The 21,941-nt window shown below is 43.2% G+C and overlaps 1 protein-coding gene across 1 annotated transcript in view; it reads right to left on the reverse strand.

The window, feature by feature from the left end:
• Positions 1-21,941, reverse strand: part of ANGPT4 (angiopoietin 4) — a 45,794-nt gene that overhangs the window by 19,848 nt on the left and 4,005 nt on the right. Inside the window, exons 2-3 of the mRNA XM_070940257.1 lie at positions 4,400-4,555; positions 409-530 (exon numbers count right to left, since the gene is read on the reverse strand). Of these exons, the coding sequence (XP_070796358.1) occupies positions 409-530; positions 4,400-4,555 (278 nt within the window). The remainder of the gene's footprint in view (positions 1-408; positions 531-4,399; positions 4,556-21,941) is intronic.

The following is a 21,941-nucleotide window of genomic DNA, read 5'->3' on the forward strand; positions in this document are numbered from 1 at the left end:
GAAGTGCAAAAACGCCCCCACCCCACCATGGTGCAGGAGGCTGACTAGGCCACACCCACCATGGCCACGCCCACTCAGCAACTGGGCAGAGAACCCCTTGCTAAAATTTTTGAAGCCCACCCCTGCCTACATCACTTCAGAGAAATGGTTATCCAACATCTTCTTAAAAGCTTCCAGTGTTGGGGCATTCACAACTTCCGGAGGCAGGTTGTTCCACTGGTTAATTGTTCTAACTGTCAGGAAATTTCTCCTTAGTTCTAAGTTGCTTCTCTCCTTGATGAGTTTCCACCCGTTGCTTCTTGTCCTGCTCTCAGGCGCTTTGGAGAATAGCTTGACTCCCTCTTCTTTGGGGCAGCCCCTGAGATATCGGAACCCTGCTATCACACATCTTCAGCCCAGCAAGCTCACCTGTTCTGGTCCTGGAGTTTGTGGATCTCGCTGGTTTGCACCAGGAGCTGCCGTTCCAATTTGTTCGTGGAGAGCGAATTCTCCAGGAGTTGTATTTCGATGCGTGAAGTTTGGTTCAGCACCTAAGCGTGGAGCACAAAAGAAGCCAAGATTAGGGTTGGAAACTTAGCTGGAGATCGGCGGGTCCTTTCAGCTGCCAGAGCAAAACCAGAGAGAAGGAAGACCAAGGACAATTTTTATGGAGTTCAGCCTCAGAATGGACACACAACCGTCCATTCAAACCAGGAGTGGGTTCTAAAATTTTTTACTACCGGTTCTGTGGGCGTGGCTTATTTTGTGGGCGTGGCTTGATGGTCAGGTGACAATTCTTTCGGATTTAGCAGAGGTCCTGGTCTACCAGGCTTTTAACTGCGTGCAGAGCTGTGTGTTCTGTCCCCGTCTACACACACACACACACACACACACACACACACACACACTCAGCCAGCCGAGGGTTAAAGGAAGCACTTGGCACACACACAACTTGGCAGCAATACGAGCACCGACTGCCAAGTGCTTTTACTTAGTATCCCTTCACCAGATAAACAGAAATACCCACAGTTTGCAAATAGTCCAGTTCAAAACAAGAAACCTTCGAAAAAGGGCAGATTATTGCCAAATTGGGAGTTATAATACTATTATGCTAAATTACAAGTTATTCTATAATGTTATAGTATAATGTCTTTTTTTTTCTTTCTTTTCTCTTTTCTGAAATGTATGGATAAAGGGGGATGTCATAATATTAATAATATTTTTAGTAAGTAAAGGTCAATATTTAGAGGAGGGAGTAAGTAATCTGTTATGAATTAGGGTTTTTTTTTTTGTTACGAAGAAGTCACAGGGGGGGATGGGTGGGGAGGGGGGGTTAGGGAGGGGGAGGGAGAGGGAAAAAAAAGGGGGAAAATTTGTATTTGAAAACTTTTCTAATAAAAAAAAAAACAAAAAAAAAACAAGAAACCTTCGGCAGATTTAGGCGTTGTTCAAAGTGATTAGCCAGAGTTAGTTTTTGTCCGTCACAGAGTCTTAAATAGCCACCACCCTCTCTTATATAGTCTCTGGGGTGTGGTCCAGTGACTCAGTTATAATCCCTGGCACGCCTCCTCAACTGCTGCAACCGTTTATCACGCCTTTGTTGGCGTGGATCCAGGAACGACGTATCACCGTCATCGCTATCATCGGAGACACCTGGCTCCTGGCTAATCTCCTCTTCCTCGGCCGGCACCTGAGGCATTGCCAGAGAGGAGGGGCCTGGAGAGGGAGGCCTGGCCGACTCCTCTCCTTCACTTTCAGAGTCTTCTCCCTCCGATAAGATAGGCTCGGAGGACGGAGCCACAACAGCTGTACCAGTTTACCCATTTGTTTTTTGAGCACACTGGTCTACCACCACACTGCCTTTTAACAGTGATCAGCTGTAGGGCAGCCCTTTGAAGCCCTACGGCAAGAGTTTAAACATTTTTTTTTTCCTTCTAGCCATCAGCTGGGACTCGGGAAGCAGCAAATAGATTGGGGGCGGGGCCAAATAAAAGGTAAGAATAATGTGGGTGGGGCAGGAGGGCCCAGCTCCTGAACAAAAAGAACCGGTTCGGTGACATCATATCGTCACCGCTACCGGTTCGGCCGAACCGGGAGGAACCCACCACTGATTCAAACCATGGAGATCAGCAAAACCCCAGCAGCAAAAACAGCAGTCACCTACAAGAGACAGTGTAAGGACTGTAACACTCCCTATGTGGTCCCAAAGGTGCTTTTTTCAAGAGGCAACTGGACTTTTCTTGTTTTTCTTTGAAGAGGTTTCGCTTCTCATCCGAGAAGCTTCTTCAGCTCTGACTGGATGGTGAAGGAAGGGAAGGATTGATACTCCTTGCAGACAAAGCTGGTCATTTGCATCCTTTTGGAGAGCCGTTGAGGCCACTTGGAGGTTTACCTGTGTCCTGAAGGTGCACCTGAATAGTGCAAATGGTTCTATAGTCTGCAATATTTTTTTAAAAAAATCCATTCATATTCCCACGTTGTTTGAACGGGGTTCATCCCAAAGCACATGGCTAATAATCTATGGGGATTCTCAGTCATCCAGCTCATGTTTGTCTTTTTTTCCAGACTTTTCTTGTTTTTTTTCTTTGAAGACGTTTCGCTTCTCATCCAAGAAGCTTCTTCAGCTCTGACTGGATGGTGAAGGAAGGGAAGGATTGATACTCCTTGCAGACAGTTGGTCATTTGCATCCTTGGAGAGAGTCATTGAGGCCCCTTGGAGGTTTATATGTGTCTTCAGGGTCTCCTGAGTGGTGCAAATGGTCTCTGTAGTCTGCAGTTTTTTGGGGGGAAATCCGTTCCTACTCCCACACCATTCGGTGAGATGCGAAACGTCTTCAAACAAACGAACAAACAAACAAACAAACAAACAAGGAAACTCCAGTTGCCTCCTGAAAAAGCACCTTTGGGACAACCACGACCTGGATGACTGAGAATCTCCGTAGACTTTTAGTCCCTATGTAGGATCAACAAGAGCGTGTTCATGAACACTACTTGTCAGTCAGAATGTCAACTTGCAAAGCTTTCAAATTGCCGTGAGCAGGAGGGAGGGAGAACTGAAGTGCATTCCATACATTCTTCCTGACCGCAATCAGAATGAGGGTGTTAGGTTTCACAGCCAGCCAAAGTGGGTAATTGGAGAATGTGATTTATGACATGGCCAGAGAGGAGGGGAGAGACAGGGTCATAGGGGAACGTAAATCTACGTAGGATCAGTCCTAACTGCATCCCAGTATTGCTGGAATGTTGCTTCTAAATAAATGACTATATTTCCTTTGAAGTTTGGATCATGGCTCATGAATTAATTAGGGCATCTTTCGGAAACTTGACACAGAGGATGTGACAAGCACTCCGTAATTACACAGCACGTGGGACAGACGTCACCAGAGTTTCAGCAGGGAAACTGGGAGCATCTTAGACCAAGCCAAGGGCAAAAATGCTAGAGAATTCCTGGAAGCTCCACACACTTCCTCTTCTTCTTCCTTCTCCTCCTCCTCCCCTCCCTTCTCATTCTCCTCCACTCCACAAACCCCACTTCTTTCTAGCACTGATGATGTTACTTAGCTGGCTCATAAAATGTCTGCAAGGGAACCACCAAGCTCAGAGAGCACCAAGGACCCCACTGTCCTCCACTTCCTCCTCCTCCTCCTCCTCCTCCTCCTCCTCCTCCTCCTCCTCCCCACAAACCTCATTCTCTTCTAGCACTGATGATGTTACTTAGCTGGCTCATAAAATGTCTGCAAGGGAACCACCAAGCTCAGAGAGCACCAAGGACCCCACTGTCCTCCACTTCCTCCTCCTCCTCCTCCTCCTCCTCCTCCTCCTCCTCCTCCTCCTCCTCCTCCTCCTCCTCCTCCCCACAAACCTCATTCTCTTCTAGCACTGATGATGTTACTTAGCTGCGTCATTAAATGTCTGCAAGGAAACCCCCAAGCTCAGAGAGCACCAAAGACCCCACTGTCCTCCTCCTCTTCCTCCTCCTCCTCCTCCGCTTCTTCCTCCTCCTCCTCCTCCCCGCAAACACCATTCTCTTCTAGCACTGATGATGTTATCTAGTTTGGTAGTGAAATATTTGCAAGAAAACCAAGTTCAGAGAACACAAAGGATCCCACAGTTGTTCCCCTCCTCCTCTCCTCCTCCTCCTCCTCCTCCTCTTCCTCCTCCTCATAACTTAATAAATTGCTGATTAATTCCATTCCAGTGAAATTTTAAACACGGTATATGAGAAGAACTGGAAAGTGGTTTTGTTTGGGTATAAGAGGAACTTAAAGCCAATTCCAAGAACAAATGTCCAGAAATCCAAACGGAATATTTGGCAAAGTTTTCTTTCCTTTGCAGAGTCGGCTGAAAGTTAAATGCTTCTAAATATGTGTAATTTCTCCCCCCCACACCTTCAAACTGCCCCACCCATGTCATCAATCACCTGAGTCTCCACATCGGTCAGTTTTCGTGTCTGTTCAGCTGTTTGGCTCAGAAGATTGGTGCCAATTTCCAATATGGCCGCCGTCTGGTTCTGTACCACATTCTGTTGGATGTGGGCCATCTCCGTCTTGATGTTCATCTGAATGAAGTTCTCCAGCTAAAGAGAAAACAGCCACATCAACATGAGAAGGAAGGGTTTCTGAGCTGTCTTCTCCCCAGCCAACATTATGCCAATATTGAGAACTATTTTGGCGCAGTAGTTATGGTGCTGGCTTAGAAACCAGGAGATGGAGAGTTCTAGCACTCCTTAAGGCATGAAAGCCAGCTGAGTAACTTTGGGCCATTCACCTGGAGATGGAGATTTCTAGTTCTGCCTTGTCCAGCCTATCAAAGAGAAGGACTAGGGGAGACATGATAGCAAGTGTTCCAATATTTGAGGGGCTGCCCCAAAGAAGAGGGAGTCAAACTATTCTCTAAAGCACCTGAAGGCAGGACAAGAAGTAATAGGTGGAAACTAATCAAGGAGAGAAGCAATTTAGAACTAAGGAGTAATTTCCTGACAGTTAGAACAATTAACCCGTGGAACTGCTTGCCACCAGAAGTTGTGGGTGCTCCATCACTGGAGGTTTTTAAGAAGAGATTGGATAATCATTTGTCTGAAATGGTATAGGCTTGAGGGGGTTGGACTAGAAGACCTCCAAGGTCCCTTCCAACTCTGTTATTTTGAGTAGATGATAATCAATAAATACATGATAGATCGAGGGTGGGTGATTATGGCCCCTTTATGAACTGGGGACTTCGACTCCCAGAATTCCTGAGGCAGCATGGCTGTCTTAGGAATTCTGGGAGTTGAAGTCCACAGGTTGTAAAAGGGCCACAGTTGCCCATCCGTGTGATAAATGATAGATAGATAGATAGATTACGTAGGAAGAACCTGTCTAAAAAGAAATAGATAGATAGATAGATAGATAGATAGATAGATAGATAGATAGATAGATAGATAGAAAGATAGATAGAGAGATAGATAGATAGATAGATAGATAGATAGATAGATAGATGATAGATAGAAAGATAGATAGATAGATAGATAGATAGATAGATAGATGATAGATAGAAAGATAGATAGATAGATAGATAGATAGATAGATAGATAGATAGATAGATAGATGATAGATAGATTACGTAGGAAGAACCTGGCTAAAAAGAAATAGATAGATAGATAGATAGATAGATAGATAGATAGATAGATAGATAGATAGATAGATAGATAGTTTACGTAGGAAGAACTTGGCTAAAGAGAAATAGATAGAAAGATAGATAAAAAAATAGATAGGTAGATAGATAGATAGATAGATAGATAGATAGATAGATAGATAGATAGAATGTTTCCCCGAAAATAAGACCCTGTCTTATATTTTTTTGAACCCTGAAATAAGCGCTTGGCCTTATTGCCATGCACTCAAAAGCCTGATTGGGCTGATTAACAGGGGTTGTCTTATTTTGGGGGAAACAGGGTAGATAGATAGAAATAGACGTGATAATAGAAGATAGGTAAATAATTAGATGAGAGAGAGAGGTAGATAGGTAGATATATAGGTTGATAGGTGGATAGTTAGATGATAGAAAGATAGAAAGATAGAAAAGATAGAAAGATAGAAAGAAAGATAGAAAGATAGCAGGTGGGGGGGAGAGAAGAAGAGAGAAATAGAGAATAGGCGTGGAAACTCTGTGACTCTCCTGGGCAAAACAACACAAGCCCTGTTGTAAAATCCCTACGGAGTCCCTCTGCCCTCCTCTGCCCCATTGCCCAACAACTTGGAAATGTCTGCACGACTCTCCCCGGGGATCCAGCCACACCAGCTGAAGATGAAAAATATGCCGAACGCTTTATGACCATGTAAGAGGAATAAACATGTCTTTCCGGTAAATCGCTCTCCACTCTCGGAGTTCTTGGCGAAAGGCTCTGTCGGAGAGTGCCAGTTTTAATCATCTCCTGGCTGCGGGTAACTTTGGAGCAAGCCGTCATGGCAGCCTTTCCCTCTTTGCTTTCCTTCTGGCTGACTAATTGAACAAATTGTTAGCTCCACCGATCTCCCTTCCTTCAGAGGTCTTGGAGTCCCTGGCTGCGAGCAAAATAGCACAAAGTTCAAAGGGAGAACATGCTGTATTTGAGCCGCGGCCATGCCACGGAACGGGCATGGGCTCTGCCATCCGGACAAATAACTCGCTGGGCAAAATTCTGCCAGCTGGGCTCAGAGGTCCTTGTGGTTTAATTCTCATCTCCAGCTTTTTCTTGTGAAGGTTGCGACCGTCAAAACCTTAAAACTAAAACATTATATACCCACGTTTCCCCCGAAAATAAGACCGGGTTTTAACTTAATTTTTGCTCCAAAAGACGCATTAGGGCTTATTTTCCAGTTAGGTCTTATTTTGCATCTGTCTGGCTGACAACCTTAACTGGGGTTTATTTCAGAGTAGGGTTTATATTATGAGCATCCTGAAAAATCATGCTAGGGCTTATTTTCTGGTCAGGTCTTATTTTCAGGGAAACACGGTACATATATGTACACGGACACATAATTAAAGGTAAAGGTTCCCCTCGCACATACGTGCTAGTTGTTCCTGACTCTAGGGGGCGGTGCTCCTCTCCGTTTCAAAGCCGAAGAGCCAGCGCTGTCCGAAGACGTCTCCGTGGTCATGTGGCCGGCATGACTCAACGCCAAAGGCGCACGGAACACTGTTACCTTCCCACCAAAGGTGGTCCCTATTTTTCTACTTGCATATTTTTTACGTGCTTTCGAACTGCTAGGTTGGCAGAAGCTGGGACAAGTAACGTGAGCTCATTCCGTTACGCGGCACTCGGGATTCGAACCACTGAACTGCCGACCTTTCGATCGACAAGCTCAGCATCTTAGCCACTGAGCCACTGCATCCCTATAGACATACACAAACATATACACTTGGGAAGACACTTGGAATTGAGTTTAATTTTCCATGATTCAATCCCTCCTGTTTTTGCCAATTGGGGAATTCTGGGCGTTGAAGTCCATCCATTTTAAGATGGCCAAAGTGGAAAAACATTGACCTATACAGAAAGGGTGACTTTGCATCACACCCATCACACCAATACACAAACACAAATTAACACTCGCCCTGCTCGCGGTGGTGGTTTAAAATGCATGTGCTAGACTTCCAGCTCAGTTAATTCAGGGGGTTGTGTGAATCAGGGGTGAAATGTAAAATTGGTTACTACCGGTTCTGTGGGCGTGGCTTGGGAGGGGGGTTAATGTGACTGGGTGGGCGTGGCCAACTTTTTTAAAAAAAAACTTTTCAAAGCATTTTTTCTAATGCTTTGAAAAGCCTCTCTGCCGATCAGGGAACTCAGCTGGGATCGTCAGAGACTTTCCAAAGCATTTTTTAAACCACCTCTTCAGCCAAGAGGTTGCAGAAAAAAATGCTTTGAAAAGCCTCTGACGATCCCAGCTGAGCTGGGCATCATCAGAGGCTTTTTTTTTTTTTTTTTTACTTTTAAAAGCATTTTTTCGTCGGAAGAGGTTGTAGAACAAATGCTTTTAAAAGTTTTTAAAAAAGAGCCTCTGATGTGTGGCTCAGCTGGGCATGGTGGGGGTGGGCACAGGGATTTTTGTTACTGGTTCTCCGAACCACCACCCGCCATCGCTACCGGATTGGGCGATCCGGTCCGAACCGGGAGCATTTCACCCCTGGTGTGAATGCAAAATACTCTCTTAGCCCAGCCAGCTTCCCAAAGGTTTTTGTTTCAAAAATCATTTTAGGAAGTCATTTTCACAAGCTCTCAGAAGAAACAAGAGGACAAGACATGAAATGAAAGAGGAAAGAAAAAAGGACATCTTTCACGAAGACTTGTTAGGATGAATAAATAAGGTTCCAGGATCAACTGGGATCCAGATGATTAAAATCCACCCCCCTCCTCCTCCCTGGCGACTTCATAGTCACTTCCTTGGGACAGTGGTTCTATTCCCGCAAGACAGAAAGAAGACTTATGTTTAGATCCGTGATGAAACGCAGATGTTCGTCTTTTGAAATCCTCAGGGGAGACGCGTTTCCTGAAGTCCTCTATTTTTAGGAGAGGTTCTTACAACAGATTGGTCTGATGAATTCCAGCTTTTTGGAAAGGCTCTGGGAAGCCGGGGCTTCCAATGACAGGTCAATGGAGCCAAGAGGTCCCCTTCGGTGGCAGCACAGGAGCTAAGCGCTTCAGCATGAGCTGGGAAGTCGAAATTCAGCAAGGATAGAAGTCTATCTATGATTCTACCATTAGCAATAGCAATAGCACTTCGACTTATATACTGCTTCGCAGTGCTTTCTAGCCCTCTCTAAGCGGTTTACAGAGTCATCATATTTTCCCCCAACAATCTGGGTCCACCTTGGAAGGATGGAAGGCTGAGTCAACCTTGAGCCTGGTGAGATTCGATCTGCCAAACTGCAGCTAGCAGCAGAAGTAGCCTGCAGTGCTGCACTCTAACCATTGCACCACCTCGGCTCTTCATACAATTCATACAATTGGAAAATTGGAGAATCATAGAAACATAGAATCACAGAATCATAGAAACAGAATCACAGAATCACAGAATCACGGAATCACGGAATCACGGAATCACAAAATCAGAATCATACAAACATAGAATCATGGAATCACAGAATCACAAAATCACAAAATCATGGAATCATGAAATCATAGAACTATAGAATCATGGAAAAAGAATTACAGAATCACAGAATCATTGAAACAGAATCACAGAATCACAGAAACATAGAATCATAGAAATGTAGAAACGTAGAAACAGAATCACAGAATCACAGAATCACGGAATCATAGAAACACAGAAACAGAAACATAGAAACAGAACCATAGAAAAAGAACCAAAGAATCACAGAATCACAGAATCACGGAATCATAGAACTATAGAACTATAGAATCATAGAAAAAGAATCACAGAATCACAGAATCATAGAAACAGAATCACAGAATCACAGAATCACAGAATCACGGAATCACAGAATCACAAAATCATAGAATCATACAAACATAGAATCATGGAATCACAGAATCACAGAATCATGGAATCATGGAATCATGGAATCACGGAATCATAGAACTATAGAATCATTGAAACAGAATCACAGAATCACAGAAACATAGAATCATAGAAACGTAGAAACAGAATCATGGAATCACGGAATCATAGAAACACAGAAACATAGAAACATAGAAACAGAACCATAGAAAAAGAACCAAAGAATCACAGAATCACAGAATCACAGAATCATAGAACTACAGAATCATAGAAAATGAATCACAGAATCACGGAATCACGGAATCACAGAATCATAGAACTATAGAATCATAGTAAAAGAATCACAGAATCACAGAATCACAGAAACATAGAATCGTAGAAACAGAATCACGGAATCATAGAAACATAGAATTATAGAATCATAGAAAAAGAATCATGGAATCACAGAATCACAGAATCACGGAATCACTGAAACATAGAATCATAGGGCTGGAAGGGATCTTGGAGGTCTTTTAATCAAACCCTCTGCCCAAGGCAGGAGACGTTATACCATCCCGGTCAAATGGATGTCCAATCTTGGAATCCTCCAGCGATGGAGCACGCAGAACCCTAGGAGGCAATCTGTTCCATTGATTAATTGATCTCCCAGTCAGGAAACTCCTCCTGAGTTCCAGGTTGGATCTCGCTTTGAAGAGTTTCTGCCCACTGCTTCTTGTCATGCTCTCAGGTGCTTTGGAGAATAAATTGATCCTCTCTTCTCTATAATACTTAGAAATGAAGATGAATTATAACCATCTATAAGCAGTATCTGGAAAACAGCACAGGGATTAATAGCTGCCATCATGATTTGTCGAACAGACGTTTTGGTGACAATGACTTCATTTTTTTGATTAACCATTAGTTGATTGGGGGTATGCAGTGGACATAATATATCTTGATCTCAGTGAAACATTTGATGGGAATACCCGATAGTTCCCTGCACTGTTTTCAAGATATTTTTAAGGTGCTTTGGATTTCACCAACAGACTCTAGTTTTCCAGTTCCTCCTTCTGAATTTTTTGAAAGATTCTCACAGAATCTTCTTTAACTAGATTTATTGAAAGAGAATGGCCATTAGATTATAGAAATCCCTGGGATTTCATTCTCTTTTAAAGAACAAAATTAGGACAGAGGAATTGGCTATTTGTTTTCCTTTTAATCAAAGGATCTGCAGAGGTGCTAAGCTTGCCTCGTCCCGGCTGCCATCTTGACTTTTCTGACTCCCTCGGACAGTCCTTCCTTTGCTCAACTCCTGAGTGCGTCACGCTCTCTGAGAGAGACCGAAGTTCCCTTTAAGAAACTGCTTTTTAAAAAACAAAGAAGAAGAAATAATCCCCAGAATTAACACAGGAAGTGGGTGGAAAACTATTAATAATTCTCTGATCTTTTTGGAAAAATAAATGCAAAGCAGGCCCTTGGGAGGCTAGAAAGAGAAGAGAAGCGACATACAGAAACAGATGCTTTTCTATTGAGGGAGAAGACTTGAAAATAGGGGAAAACAATTAACAAATGCATCCTGATTTTGAGCTTAGACCAGTGGTTCTTAAACTCCGCCATTTTAAGATCTGTGGACTTCAACTCCCAGAATTCCTCAGCCAGCCATGCTGAGCAGAGGATTCTGGGAGTTGAAGTCCACGTATCTTAGTGGCCAAAGGTGAGAAACATTTTTAGACACATGATACTTGGATTTTCCCAAGCTGATGCCCTCCAAGGTGTGTTGGACCACAATTCCCATCATCCCCTGCTCTCATCAGGAGACCACTGGATGGGAAAACACCTTCTAGAAAAGGGGTAGCCAATCCCCCAAAATCCCCCAGCACTGAGAGAATGGATGGTGGGCGGAGCTGGAGCACTGGATGGGTGTGGCCAGAACCAATAGTGGGCGGGGACACCAATTCCGTGTTTGTTTGTTTGTTCTCACTTAATGTGTGTATTTATGTAGTTTTTCTCAACCTCGGGCACTTTAAGAAAGGTGGACTTCAACTCCCAGAATTCCCCAGCCAGCTGAATTCTGGGAATTGAAGTTCACAATGCCTTAACGCTACCACGATTGAGGAATACCGCTCTGTGGCATAATACAGGTAGTCCTCAACTTACAACCATTTGTTTAGTAACCGTTCCAAGTTACAACGGCACTGAAAAAAGGGACTTATGGCCGGTTTTCACACTTACGACCAACCGTTGAAGCATTCTCTTTGATAGTCTAGACCAGAAGTGGGGAATTCCCGGGTTTCTGGCACGCAGGCGTGCGCGATGATCAGGTGCTTTGGAAAATAGCTTGACCCCCTTCCTCCTCTCTGTGGCAGCCCCTCCAATATTGGAAGAGGCTCTCCTGTCTCCCCTGGTCCTTCTCTTCACTGGAGTAGCCAGGCCCAGTTCCTGCAACCGTTCATCGTATGTTTTAGCATCCAGGTCTGCTTTGATCATCTTAGAAAGAGTCAGATGAACAGAATTGGAAGGGACCTTGTTGATCATCTAGTCCAACCCCCTGCCCAAGCAGGAGACCCAATTCTGAGAGATGGCAGTCCAGTCTCTTCTTGAAAGCTTCCAGTGATGAAGCCCCCACAACTTCTGAAGGCAACTTCTGTTCCATGGGTTGATTGTTCTCACTGTCAGAAGATTTCTCCTTATTTCTAGATAAAATATCTCTTTGGTCAGTTTCCATCCATTATTCCTTGTCTGGCCTTCAAAGGTGCCTTGGAAAACAGCTTGACCCCCTTCCTCCTCTCTGTGGCAGCCCCTCCAATATTGGAAGAGGCTCTCCTGTCTCCCCTGGTCCTTCTCTTCACTAGACCAGCCAGGCCCAGTTCCTGCAACCGTTCATCGTATGTTTTAGCATCCAGGCCTGCTTTGATCATCTTAGAAAGAGTCAGATGAACAGAGTTGGAAGGGACCTTGTAGGTCATCTAGTCCAACCCCCCAGCCAAGCAGGAGACCCAATTCTGAGAGATGGCACTCCAGTCTCTTCTTGAAAGCTTCCAGTGATGAAGCTCCCACAACTTCTGAAGGCAACTCCTGTTCCATCGGTTGATTGTTCTCACTGTCAGAAAATTCCTCCTTATTTCCAGGTTAAATCTCTCCTTGATCAGTTTCCGTCCATTATTCCTTGTCTGGCCTTCAGGTGCCTTGTAAAACAGGTTGACCCCCTCCTCTTTGTGGCAGCCCCTCAAATATTGGAAGATGCTATCCTGTCTCCCCTGGTCCTTCTCTTCACTAGACCAGCCATGCCCAGTTCCTGCAACCGTTCATTGTATGTTTGAGCCTCCAGTCCCCTCATCATCTTTCTTGCTCTTGTCTGCACTTTTTCTAGAGTCTCAACATCTTTTTTATATCGTGGCGACCAAGGCTGCATGCAATATTCCCAGCGTGGTCTTACTAAGGCATTCTAAAATGCTACTAACACTTCACGTGATCTTGATTCTACTCCTATGTTGATGCAGCCTAGGATTGTGTTGGCTTTTTTGGCAGCTGCAGCACCCTGGTGACTCATTACTTAAATGGTGATCCACTGGGTCACTTAGACCCCTCTCACAGTTACTGCTGTTGAGCCAATTCTTGATTGCCACGAACATCTAACTTCCTTTCCTCTCTTGGAAGTCTTTTCAATTTTCAGCGCACCGCAAATGTAACACAAGACGCCCAAAATATCCAACTTTGCAGCTTCCTGGGAACTGTCTGGGTTTAGTTGTCTAGGACAGAATGATTTAACATCTGGATTGTTCCTTCTTAATCATGGTACCTCAGTCTCAGACTGGCCCCTGACGCAAACCCTCCCTACTTTCGGCCGCCCCCACAAGCACTACTCCAAGTTCTACTTCGGCCAAAATTAATTTCCTCTGCGGTGAAAAACATAGCTGGATTGAGAAGGACTCTCACTTCTCTTAACCCTATGGCTTAATTTTGGATGCAGATAATCCTTGATTGACGACCGTTAAGTGAGCCTGCCATTTTGGTCACAAGTCGTGACTGTCAGGTTTCGATGTCATCTCAAATAAATTGCACTCCCAAACAATTAATCTTTGCTGAAATATTCCATTTATTGAGTATGACAGATCTGGCCCCGACTTCGTCGTAGCCGATACTAACCCTCTGACCCCCAAACCCTTCCCTTTCCATTCCCCAATTCTCATCTTCTCATTGGCCATCTTCCAAGCCGGTCTCCCCAACTTCTGACCTCAGCCCACAGGAATGTTCCCCCCTCCCATCCCATCTCCTAGGGGATATTATCTACAGAGAAAATAAGTAGGTGAAAAGTCAAGCCTCATCTTTTTTATGGCAGCATCAGAATGCTGACAGTGACGGTCGTTAAGTAGGTCACCATGTGACGGTGCCTGATTTTACAACCTTTATGTTGATGGTCATTAAGTGAAGGCCACAATCTTTCTTCTTCTTTCTCCTTCTTCCTGACATTTCAATTCCTCCCAATTTATTTTTGTCCGACAGCACAGATAGAGAACCATCCAGATCAGAAGTGGGTTTCAGCAGGTTCTGACCAGTTCTGGAGAACCGGTAGCGGAAATTTTGAGTAGTTCGGAGAACCGGTAGTAAAAATGCTGACTGGCCCCGCCCCCATCTATTCTCTGCCTCCCGAGTCCCAGCTGATCGGGAGGAAATGGGGATTTTGCAGTATCCTTCCCCTGGATTTTATTTTTTTATTTTATTTTATTTTCAATTTATATACCGCCCTTCTCCCTGAGGACTCAGGGCGGTGCACAGCCAGAATTAAAAACATGAAATACAAATATTAAAAACAATTAAAATCTATATAAATTTGGATTGGGATGGGAATGGAGATTTTACAGTATTCTTCCCCTGGAGTGGGGCGGGAATGGAGATTTTACAGTATCCTTCTCCTGCCACGCCCACCAAGCCATGCCACGCCATGCCATGCCCACCAAACCACACCCACAGAACAGGTAGTAAAAAATTTTGAAACCCACCACTGATCCAGGTGTTCTCTTTTAACAGAAGGACAGATTTGGAAGGGACCTTGGAGGTCTTCTAGTCCAACCCCCTGCTCAGAGGAGGAAACCCTTACGAGTTCAGACAAATCTCTTTTTTAATCTGACTGGCCCACTCCTTGTTGTTTCGTTTCCTCATTCCGTCCTTCTCTTTCTCTCTTCCCTCAATTTCCAGGCATCTCTGTTTTATTTCCTCCGGGATCCGAATCCAAAGAAAACAGGGCTTGTTAAGTGGTTCCAGCTGAATTTGGGGAAAGCAGCCTATTTTGGGGAGGCAGGGAGGAGGGACGGGGTGTTTTCAGAGAGGCCGCTGAAGGACGTGGTTCCCGCTCCTTGTAAAAGGAGCCATCACGGAGCTTCAGATGTTCATCGCGTCCCATTGCAACTTTCTTTCTTGAGGAACTTTGCAACGGGAAAGCGTTGGCCAAGATCTCAAGAAAGAGAGCTGCAACTTAAAACTGATTAAAATAGAAACACTGGCCAGACTCAAGCAACGGGGAGGATCCCAACGGCCCTGCAAAACTATTTTTTTTAAGGTTTTTTATTTTTATTTTTCATCAACATGTTTAAATGTACAGTCTTTTATCCATCCTTATACATTGTTTGTTCATCTTCTTCTTTAACTTCCATTAGGTCATTAATTAATTATTTGTTCAGGTCTGCTCTTTTACCATTTCCTTTTGTTTTACTACAACCTTTCCTTTTTCCCTTCCCTTCTTTCTCCTCCTTTCTTTCTTCTTTCCTCATTCCTCCTCTCCTCTCCTTTCCTACTTCCTTTCCTCTTTCCCCCTCTCCTCTCTTCTTCCTCCCCTTCTTACCTTCTCTCCTGTTCTTCTTTCCCCTTCCTTCTTTCTCTCCTTTTCCCATCCTTCTTTTCTCTTCTTCTCACCTCCCAACTCCCCTACTTTCCTCTCTCTATTCCTCCCCTCTTTCCCATTCCTTTGTTCTTTCCTTTTTTGATTCAATCTGAGATGGTATTCGAGCAGACCTAATTTCTATTTACATACGTCTCCATTTCCAATTTCATTTTTTACTTTACTATTATTCCTCTAGTATTCCTGTACATTTTTTAATCAATCCATGTATCATCTGGGTATAACATTCGTGCTATCATCTTCAAAGTTTACCATTGTTTCTTAAAATACATATTTATCTTTCCTTCTTTCATTTAATTTTAATATATTACGCCCTACAAACTTTTGAATCCACTTCAACTGAGTGTTGGATTTCTCAACACAAAAATCCAGGCACCCAAGTGCCGTTTAGAGAGTGAGATTTCTCCAGCAGGATTTCACATTTGGCCCCTTCCACACACCCCCCTCCCCGACCAGTGGTGAAATCCAATTTTTTTTTACTACCTGTTCTGTGGGCATGGCTTGGTAGGCGTGACTTGGTGGGCATGGCAGGGGAAGGATACTGCAAAATCCCCATTCCCACTCCACTTCAGGGGAAGGATACTGCAAAATCCCCATTCCCTCCCCACTCCTGGGGGAAAGATATTGCAAAATCCCCATTCCCTCCCCACTCCTGGGGCCAGCCAGAGATGGTATTTGCCGGTTCTCCGAACTGCTCAAAATTTCCGCTACCGGTTCTCCAGAACCTGTCAGAACCTGTTGGATTTCACCCTTGTCCCCGACCCACAACTTTTAACGACTGCTCAGAAGCAACCTCCAAAGGTCTGCAGAAAAAAAATCACATCAAGATCAACGTTTCCTACAATGCACAGTTGGTCAGACTTCTCAGTTGCAACTTCTAATTTTTTTTTTACAGTCATCCTGCTTTTCAAGCAGGGCAGAAAGTGTAAACAGAATAACAGAACTGGAAAATTACAGATTAACAGAGTTGGAGGGGACCTTGGAGGTCATCTAGTCCAACCCCCTGCCCAAGCAAGAGACCCTACAGTAATTCTGACAGATGACAGTCCAGTCTCTTCTTGAAAGCCTCCAGTGATGAAGCTCCCACAACTTCTGAAGGCAACTTCTGTTCCATCGGTTGATTGTTCTAAGTGTCAGGAAATTCCTCCTTATTTCCAAGTTGAATCTCTCCTTGATCAGTTTCCATCCATTCTTCCTTGTCTGGCCTTCAGGTGCTTTGGAAAATAGTTTGACCCCCCCTCCTCCTCTCTGGGGCAGCCCCCTCAAATCTTGGAAGATGCTCTCCTGTCTCCCCTGGTTCTTCTCTTCACTAGACTAGCCAGGCCCAGTTCCTGCAACCGTTCAGGAGGTTGGACTATAAGACCTCCAAAGTCCCTTCTAAGTCTGTTATTCCATTCCATTCCATTCCATTCCATTCCATTCCATTCCATTCCATTCCATTCCATTCCATTCTATTCTATTCTATTCTATTCTATTCTATTCTATTCTATTCTATTCTATTCTAAATATGCTAACATGAGTCCAGGTTGATGGACTCAGTTATAGCAACAATGAGGGCCTATTCGAAGACCTAAAGGACCAGGTTAGGAACAGATCTCTCTGGAGAAAACCTATCTATGTGGTCACTAAAAGTCAACAGAGACTTGATGGCATATAATCAACCCAATCAATTTTCTTTGACAAGTCCACAATGTTGGGAAAAATGGACGGAAAGAGAAGAAGGCACCCATCAACAAGTGGAAGGACTCAATTGCAAGTCAGTGGAGACACCGTTCAGCCTGGAAGAGTTGAGCTCTATGGTTGCTAAGAGGAGACACTGACTTGATGTCATCTAATCAATCAATGTTGGGAAAGAGGGAAAGAAAAAGGATGACCAGGAGCTGAGTAGATGGATTCAGCTACAGTGATGATGGGGACATTATTGGAAGACCTGAAAGACCAGACTAGGGACAAGACTTTCTGGAGAACGCTTAGAATAGAATAACAGAGTTGGAAGGGACCTTGGAGGTCTTCTAGTCCAACCCTCTGCTTAGGCAGGAAACCCTACATCACTTCAGACAAATGGTTATCCAACATCTTCTTTAAAACTTCCAGTTGTGAAGCATTCACAACTTCTGCAGGCAAGTTGTTCCACTTATTAATTGTTCTCACTGTCAAGAAATTTCTCCTTAGTTCTAAGTTGCTTCTCTCCTTGATTCGTTTTCACCCATTGCTTCTTGTCCTACCTTCAGGTGCTTTGGAGAATAGCTTGACTCCCTCTTCTTTGGGGCAGCCCCTGAGATATTGGAAGACTGCTATCATGTCTCCCTTAGTCCTTCTTTTCATCAAACTCGACATACCCAGTTCCTGCAACCGTTCTTCATATGTTTTAGCCTCCAGTCCCCTAATCCTCTTTGTTGCTCTTCTCTACACTCTTTCCAGAGTCTCAACATCTTTTTTACATCATGATGACCAAAACTGAATGCAGGATTCCAAGTGTGGCCTTACCAAGGCCTTATAAAGTGGTATTAACACTTCCCGTGATCTTGATTCTATCCCTCTGTTGATGCAGCCTAGAACTGTGTTGGCTTTTTTGGCAGCTGCTGCACACGGCTGGCTCAGATTTAAGCGATTGTCCACTAGGACTCCAAGATCCCTCTCACAGTTACTACTATTGAGCGAGGTACCACCTATATGGTACCTGTGCATTTTGTTTTTCTTGCCTAAATGTAGAGCCTTATTTATGGGATTGCTAAAAGTCAACAATGACTTATGGCACCTAATCAATCATCAATCAATCTGAAGATAGCGCTCCTTTCAGAAGTCCATAATGTTGGGAAAAGTAGAAGAGAAGAGGATAACCAGGAACAAGAAGAAGCAATGGGTGGAAGCTGGTCAGATCCAACCTTGAAATAAGGAGGAATTTCCTGACAGGGAGAACAATGGAAGAGTTTGCTTTCAGAAGTTATGGGTGCTCCATCATTGGAGGTTTTCAAAAAACATTCAACAACCATCTATCCAGGATGTCCCAAAGGTGTCCCCAAAAGTCAACTGAACTTTGATTTTCCCTGAAGACATTTCGCTTCTCATCCAAGAATTCTGATTGAATGTGGGGAATGGAAAGATTTATATTCCTTGCAGTCAGCTTGCAGTCATCTTAACGACCAGATGATTGCCAAGAATATAAATCCTTCCCTCCTCCACCATTCACTCAGAACTGAAGAAGCTTCTTGGATGAGAAGCGAAACGTCTTCAAGGAAAAACGAAGTCCAGTTGTTTTTTTGAAAAAAATCACTTTTGGGACAACCATGACCTGGATGATTGAGAGTCTACATAGACCAGGGATCTGCAACCTTAAACACTCAAAGAGCAATCTGGACCTGTTTCCCACAGAAAAGAAAACACCGGGAGCCACAAAACCCTTCCCGTGCCTGACTATTTCTTGAGCAGCCACAAAACTAGCAAATGTAGTTGAATTAAACGTTCTGTTTTCTTCTGAAACTTTTCTTTTCTTGGATTTATCCATAGTAGGCCTACCGGGAGTTGGAAAGCTCAATACATCATATGTCGCACATTGGCGGTTGTGATGCATATTTTGAGTAACAGGGAGCCACAGCAGAGGGATGAAAGAGCCACATGCGGCTCCAGACCCCTGACATAGACATTTGTCTAAAATGGAATAAGGACTCCTGCCTTGAGCAGAGGGATGGACTAGAAGATCTCCAAGCTCCCTTCCAGGACTACGGGTCTATGATTCTATCACTCAGAACAGGAGTGATGGGGGCACCATTTGGGAGACCTGAAAGACCAAATCAGGAACACATCACGATGGGGAAAAAAAAAAACTTCTCTGTGGTCGCTCTTTGTGAGTTGATGGTACATAATCAAACCAACATCGCCTGAGTGATTGAGAAGAACTTCGAAAGATGTGCTGAACGCAGCCAATATTAATCCAATCTCTTTGCCAACAGTTGACATAAATATTTTGTTTTAAACCCTGTTTCCCAGGATGGAATTAGTACCGTGTTTATATAAAGTGCCATGAGGGGGGGAAAGAGGAACGGACAAGGATGGGATTGCAATGAACCCCAAATCTGTTCTCAAATTTTCACAAAGTTCCCTCAGGATCAAAACACTCTGTTTTGTGTATTGTTGCTGGACCACCAAGTTGTTCTTGATTTTTCTTTTTTTTTTTTTTAAAAAAAAAATGTTCTTATTTTTCTTGTTCATTGTTTATTTTGTCCCTGATTATTCATCCGGCATTTTATTTTTTTTATAGTGAGGTTACTATAAGCCACCCGGAACAGTTTGGAATTGGGTGAGGCCTAAACTGAATAAAATAAAAATAATAAAAATAAAAATAAAAATAAAAATAAAAATAAAAATAAAAATAAAAATAAAAATAAAAATAAAAATAAAAATAAAAATAATAAAAATAAAAATAAATAAAATAAAATAATAAAATAAAATAAAATAAAATAAAATAATAAAGTAAAATAAAATAAAATAAAATAAATAAAATAAAATAATAAAATAAAATAATAAAATAAAATAAAGTAAAGTAAAATAAAATAAAATAAATAAAATAAAATAATAAAATAAAATAAAATAAAATAAAATAAAATAAAGTAAAATAAAATAAAATAAAATAAATAAAATAAAATAAAATAAAATAAAATAAAATAAAATAAAATAAAATTTTAACTAGATGATCTCATCTAGTCTACATTTCAAAATCATTTTGTTTTCTTTTGTTTTTCTTTAGGGCTAGAGAATCTGTCAATCACAACCTTATCATTTACCAAGAAAGTCAGGGTCAATAGCAATAGCAATAGCACTTAGACTTATATACCGCTTCACAGTGCTTTACAGCCCCTGTCTAAGCGGTTTACAGAGTCAGTCTTTTACCACCAACAATCCGGGTCCTCATTTGACGGACCTCGGAAGGACGGAAGGCTGAGTCAACCTTGAGCCTGATGAGATTTGAACTGCCAAATTGCAGGCAGCCGGCAGGCAGCAGAAGGAGCCTGCAGTACTGCACTCTAACCATTGAGCCACCATGGCTCTGGATTTGTCTTAATTTTTCTTGGATTTATCCATGGTTGGCCTACCAGGGGTTGAAAAGCACAATAAATTGCATGCCAGCGGGTGTCGCACATTGGCGGTTGTGTCACATATTTTGAGTGACAGGGAATTAGCCTGCAGCAGGGGTGAAAACCAGCAGGTTCAAATAGGTTCTGGAGAACCCGTAGCGGAAATTTTGAGCCGTTTGGAGAACCGGCAAATGCCACCTCTGGCTGGCCCCAGAGTGGGGGTGGGAATGGAAATTTTGCAATATCCTTCCCCCAGGAGTGGGGTGGGAATGGGGATTTTGCAATATCCTTTCCCTGCCATGCCCACCAAGCCACGCCCACCAAGCCACACCATGCCCACCAAGCCACGCCCACAGAACCCATAGTAAAAAAAAATTGGATTTCACCACTGGCCTGCAGTACTGCACTCTAACCACTGGACCACTGCAGCTCATATGACTTATGACTTAACCATGTGACCAGATCTGATTTTACTCCCATTTTTATGGTAGGTAGTTTATTTATTTTTTATTTATTTTAAATTTATATACCGCCCTTCTCCCTGAGGACTCAGGGCGGTGTACAGCCAGAATTAAAAAAAACATAAAATACAAATATTAAAAAACAATTAAAATATATATAAATTTGGCCCAAAATTAAAAATACAAACCAATTAAAACATTTAAAATTTCTTCTTAAGCCAGCCCGGCTTGCTGGAAAAAGTGGGTTTTAAGGGCACGGCGGAAGGCACTAAGGTCTTGGATTCTCCTTATCTCTGGGGGCAACTGATTCCAGCGGGTAGGTGCCCCCACAGAGAAGGCCCTGTAGTTAAATGAGCACTTCGGTTGTTCAGCAAACATATTATTCATCATGGAACGGTTTTTTACTAGAAACCGGAAGTGAACAGCAGTTTCCAAGCAAGGACGTTGAAAATGAACGTCACGTGACGAAGGGACATTGCAAACATCCATAAACTCAGGTCAAAAAATATGATCGGGTGCCAAGGAAGGAAGGACACTGGAGCTCTGGAACCAGATCGTCCATAGCTGGAAAGGTATTGAAGGTTTTGAACGTTGGAGAAGACTCGTGAAAAGACCACGGAGAGACCAAAAAAAAAAAAAAAGGGAAGCCATGGATCGTTGGATCAACCCAAATTTCTCACTTGAGGCACAAATGACAAGATGCATTTTGGACACACGATGCTGAGGTTGTAAAAAATGTGCAGAGTAGAGCAAGAAAGATAATTTAGGCTCTGGAGGCTAAATCATAGGAGAATGGTTGAGGAACTAAATATGTCTAGACCAGGAGTCAGCAACCTGCAGCTCTGGAGCCGCATGTGGCTCTTTCACCCCTCCGCTGCGGCTCCCTGTCACTCAAAATATGCGTCACAACCGCCAATGTGCGACACCCACCAGCACGTGATTTATTGAGCTTTTCAACCCCTGGTAGGCCAACCATGGATAAATCCAAGAAAAGAAAAGTTTCAGAAGAAAACAGAACATTTAATTCAACTACATCTGCTAGTTTTGTGGCCGCTCAGGAAATAGTCAGGCACGGGAA

Source organism: Pituophis catenifer, unplaced genomic scaffold (assembly GCF_029215685.1).
Source record: "Pituophis catenifer annectens isolate HBS135680 unplaced genomic scaffold, rPitCat1.0.hap2 SCAF_3, whole genome shotgun sequence".
Lineage (NCBI taxonomy): Eukaryota > Metazoa > Chordata > Lepidosauria > Squamata > Colubridae > Pituophis > Pituophis catenifer.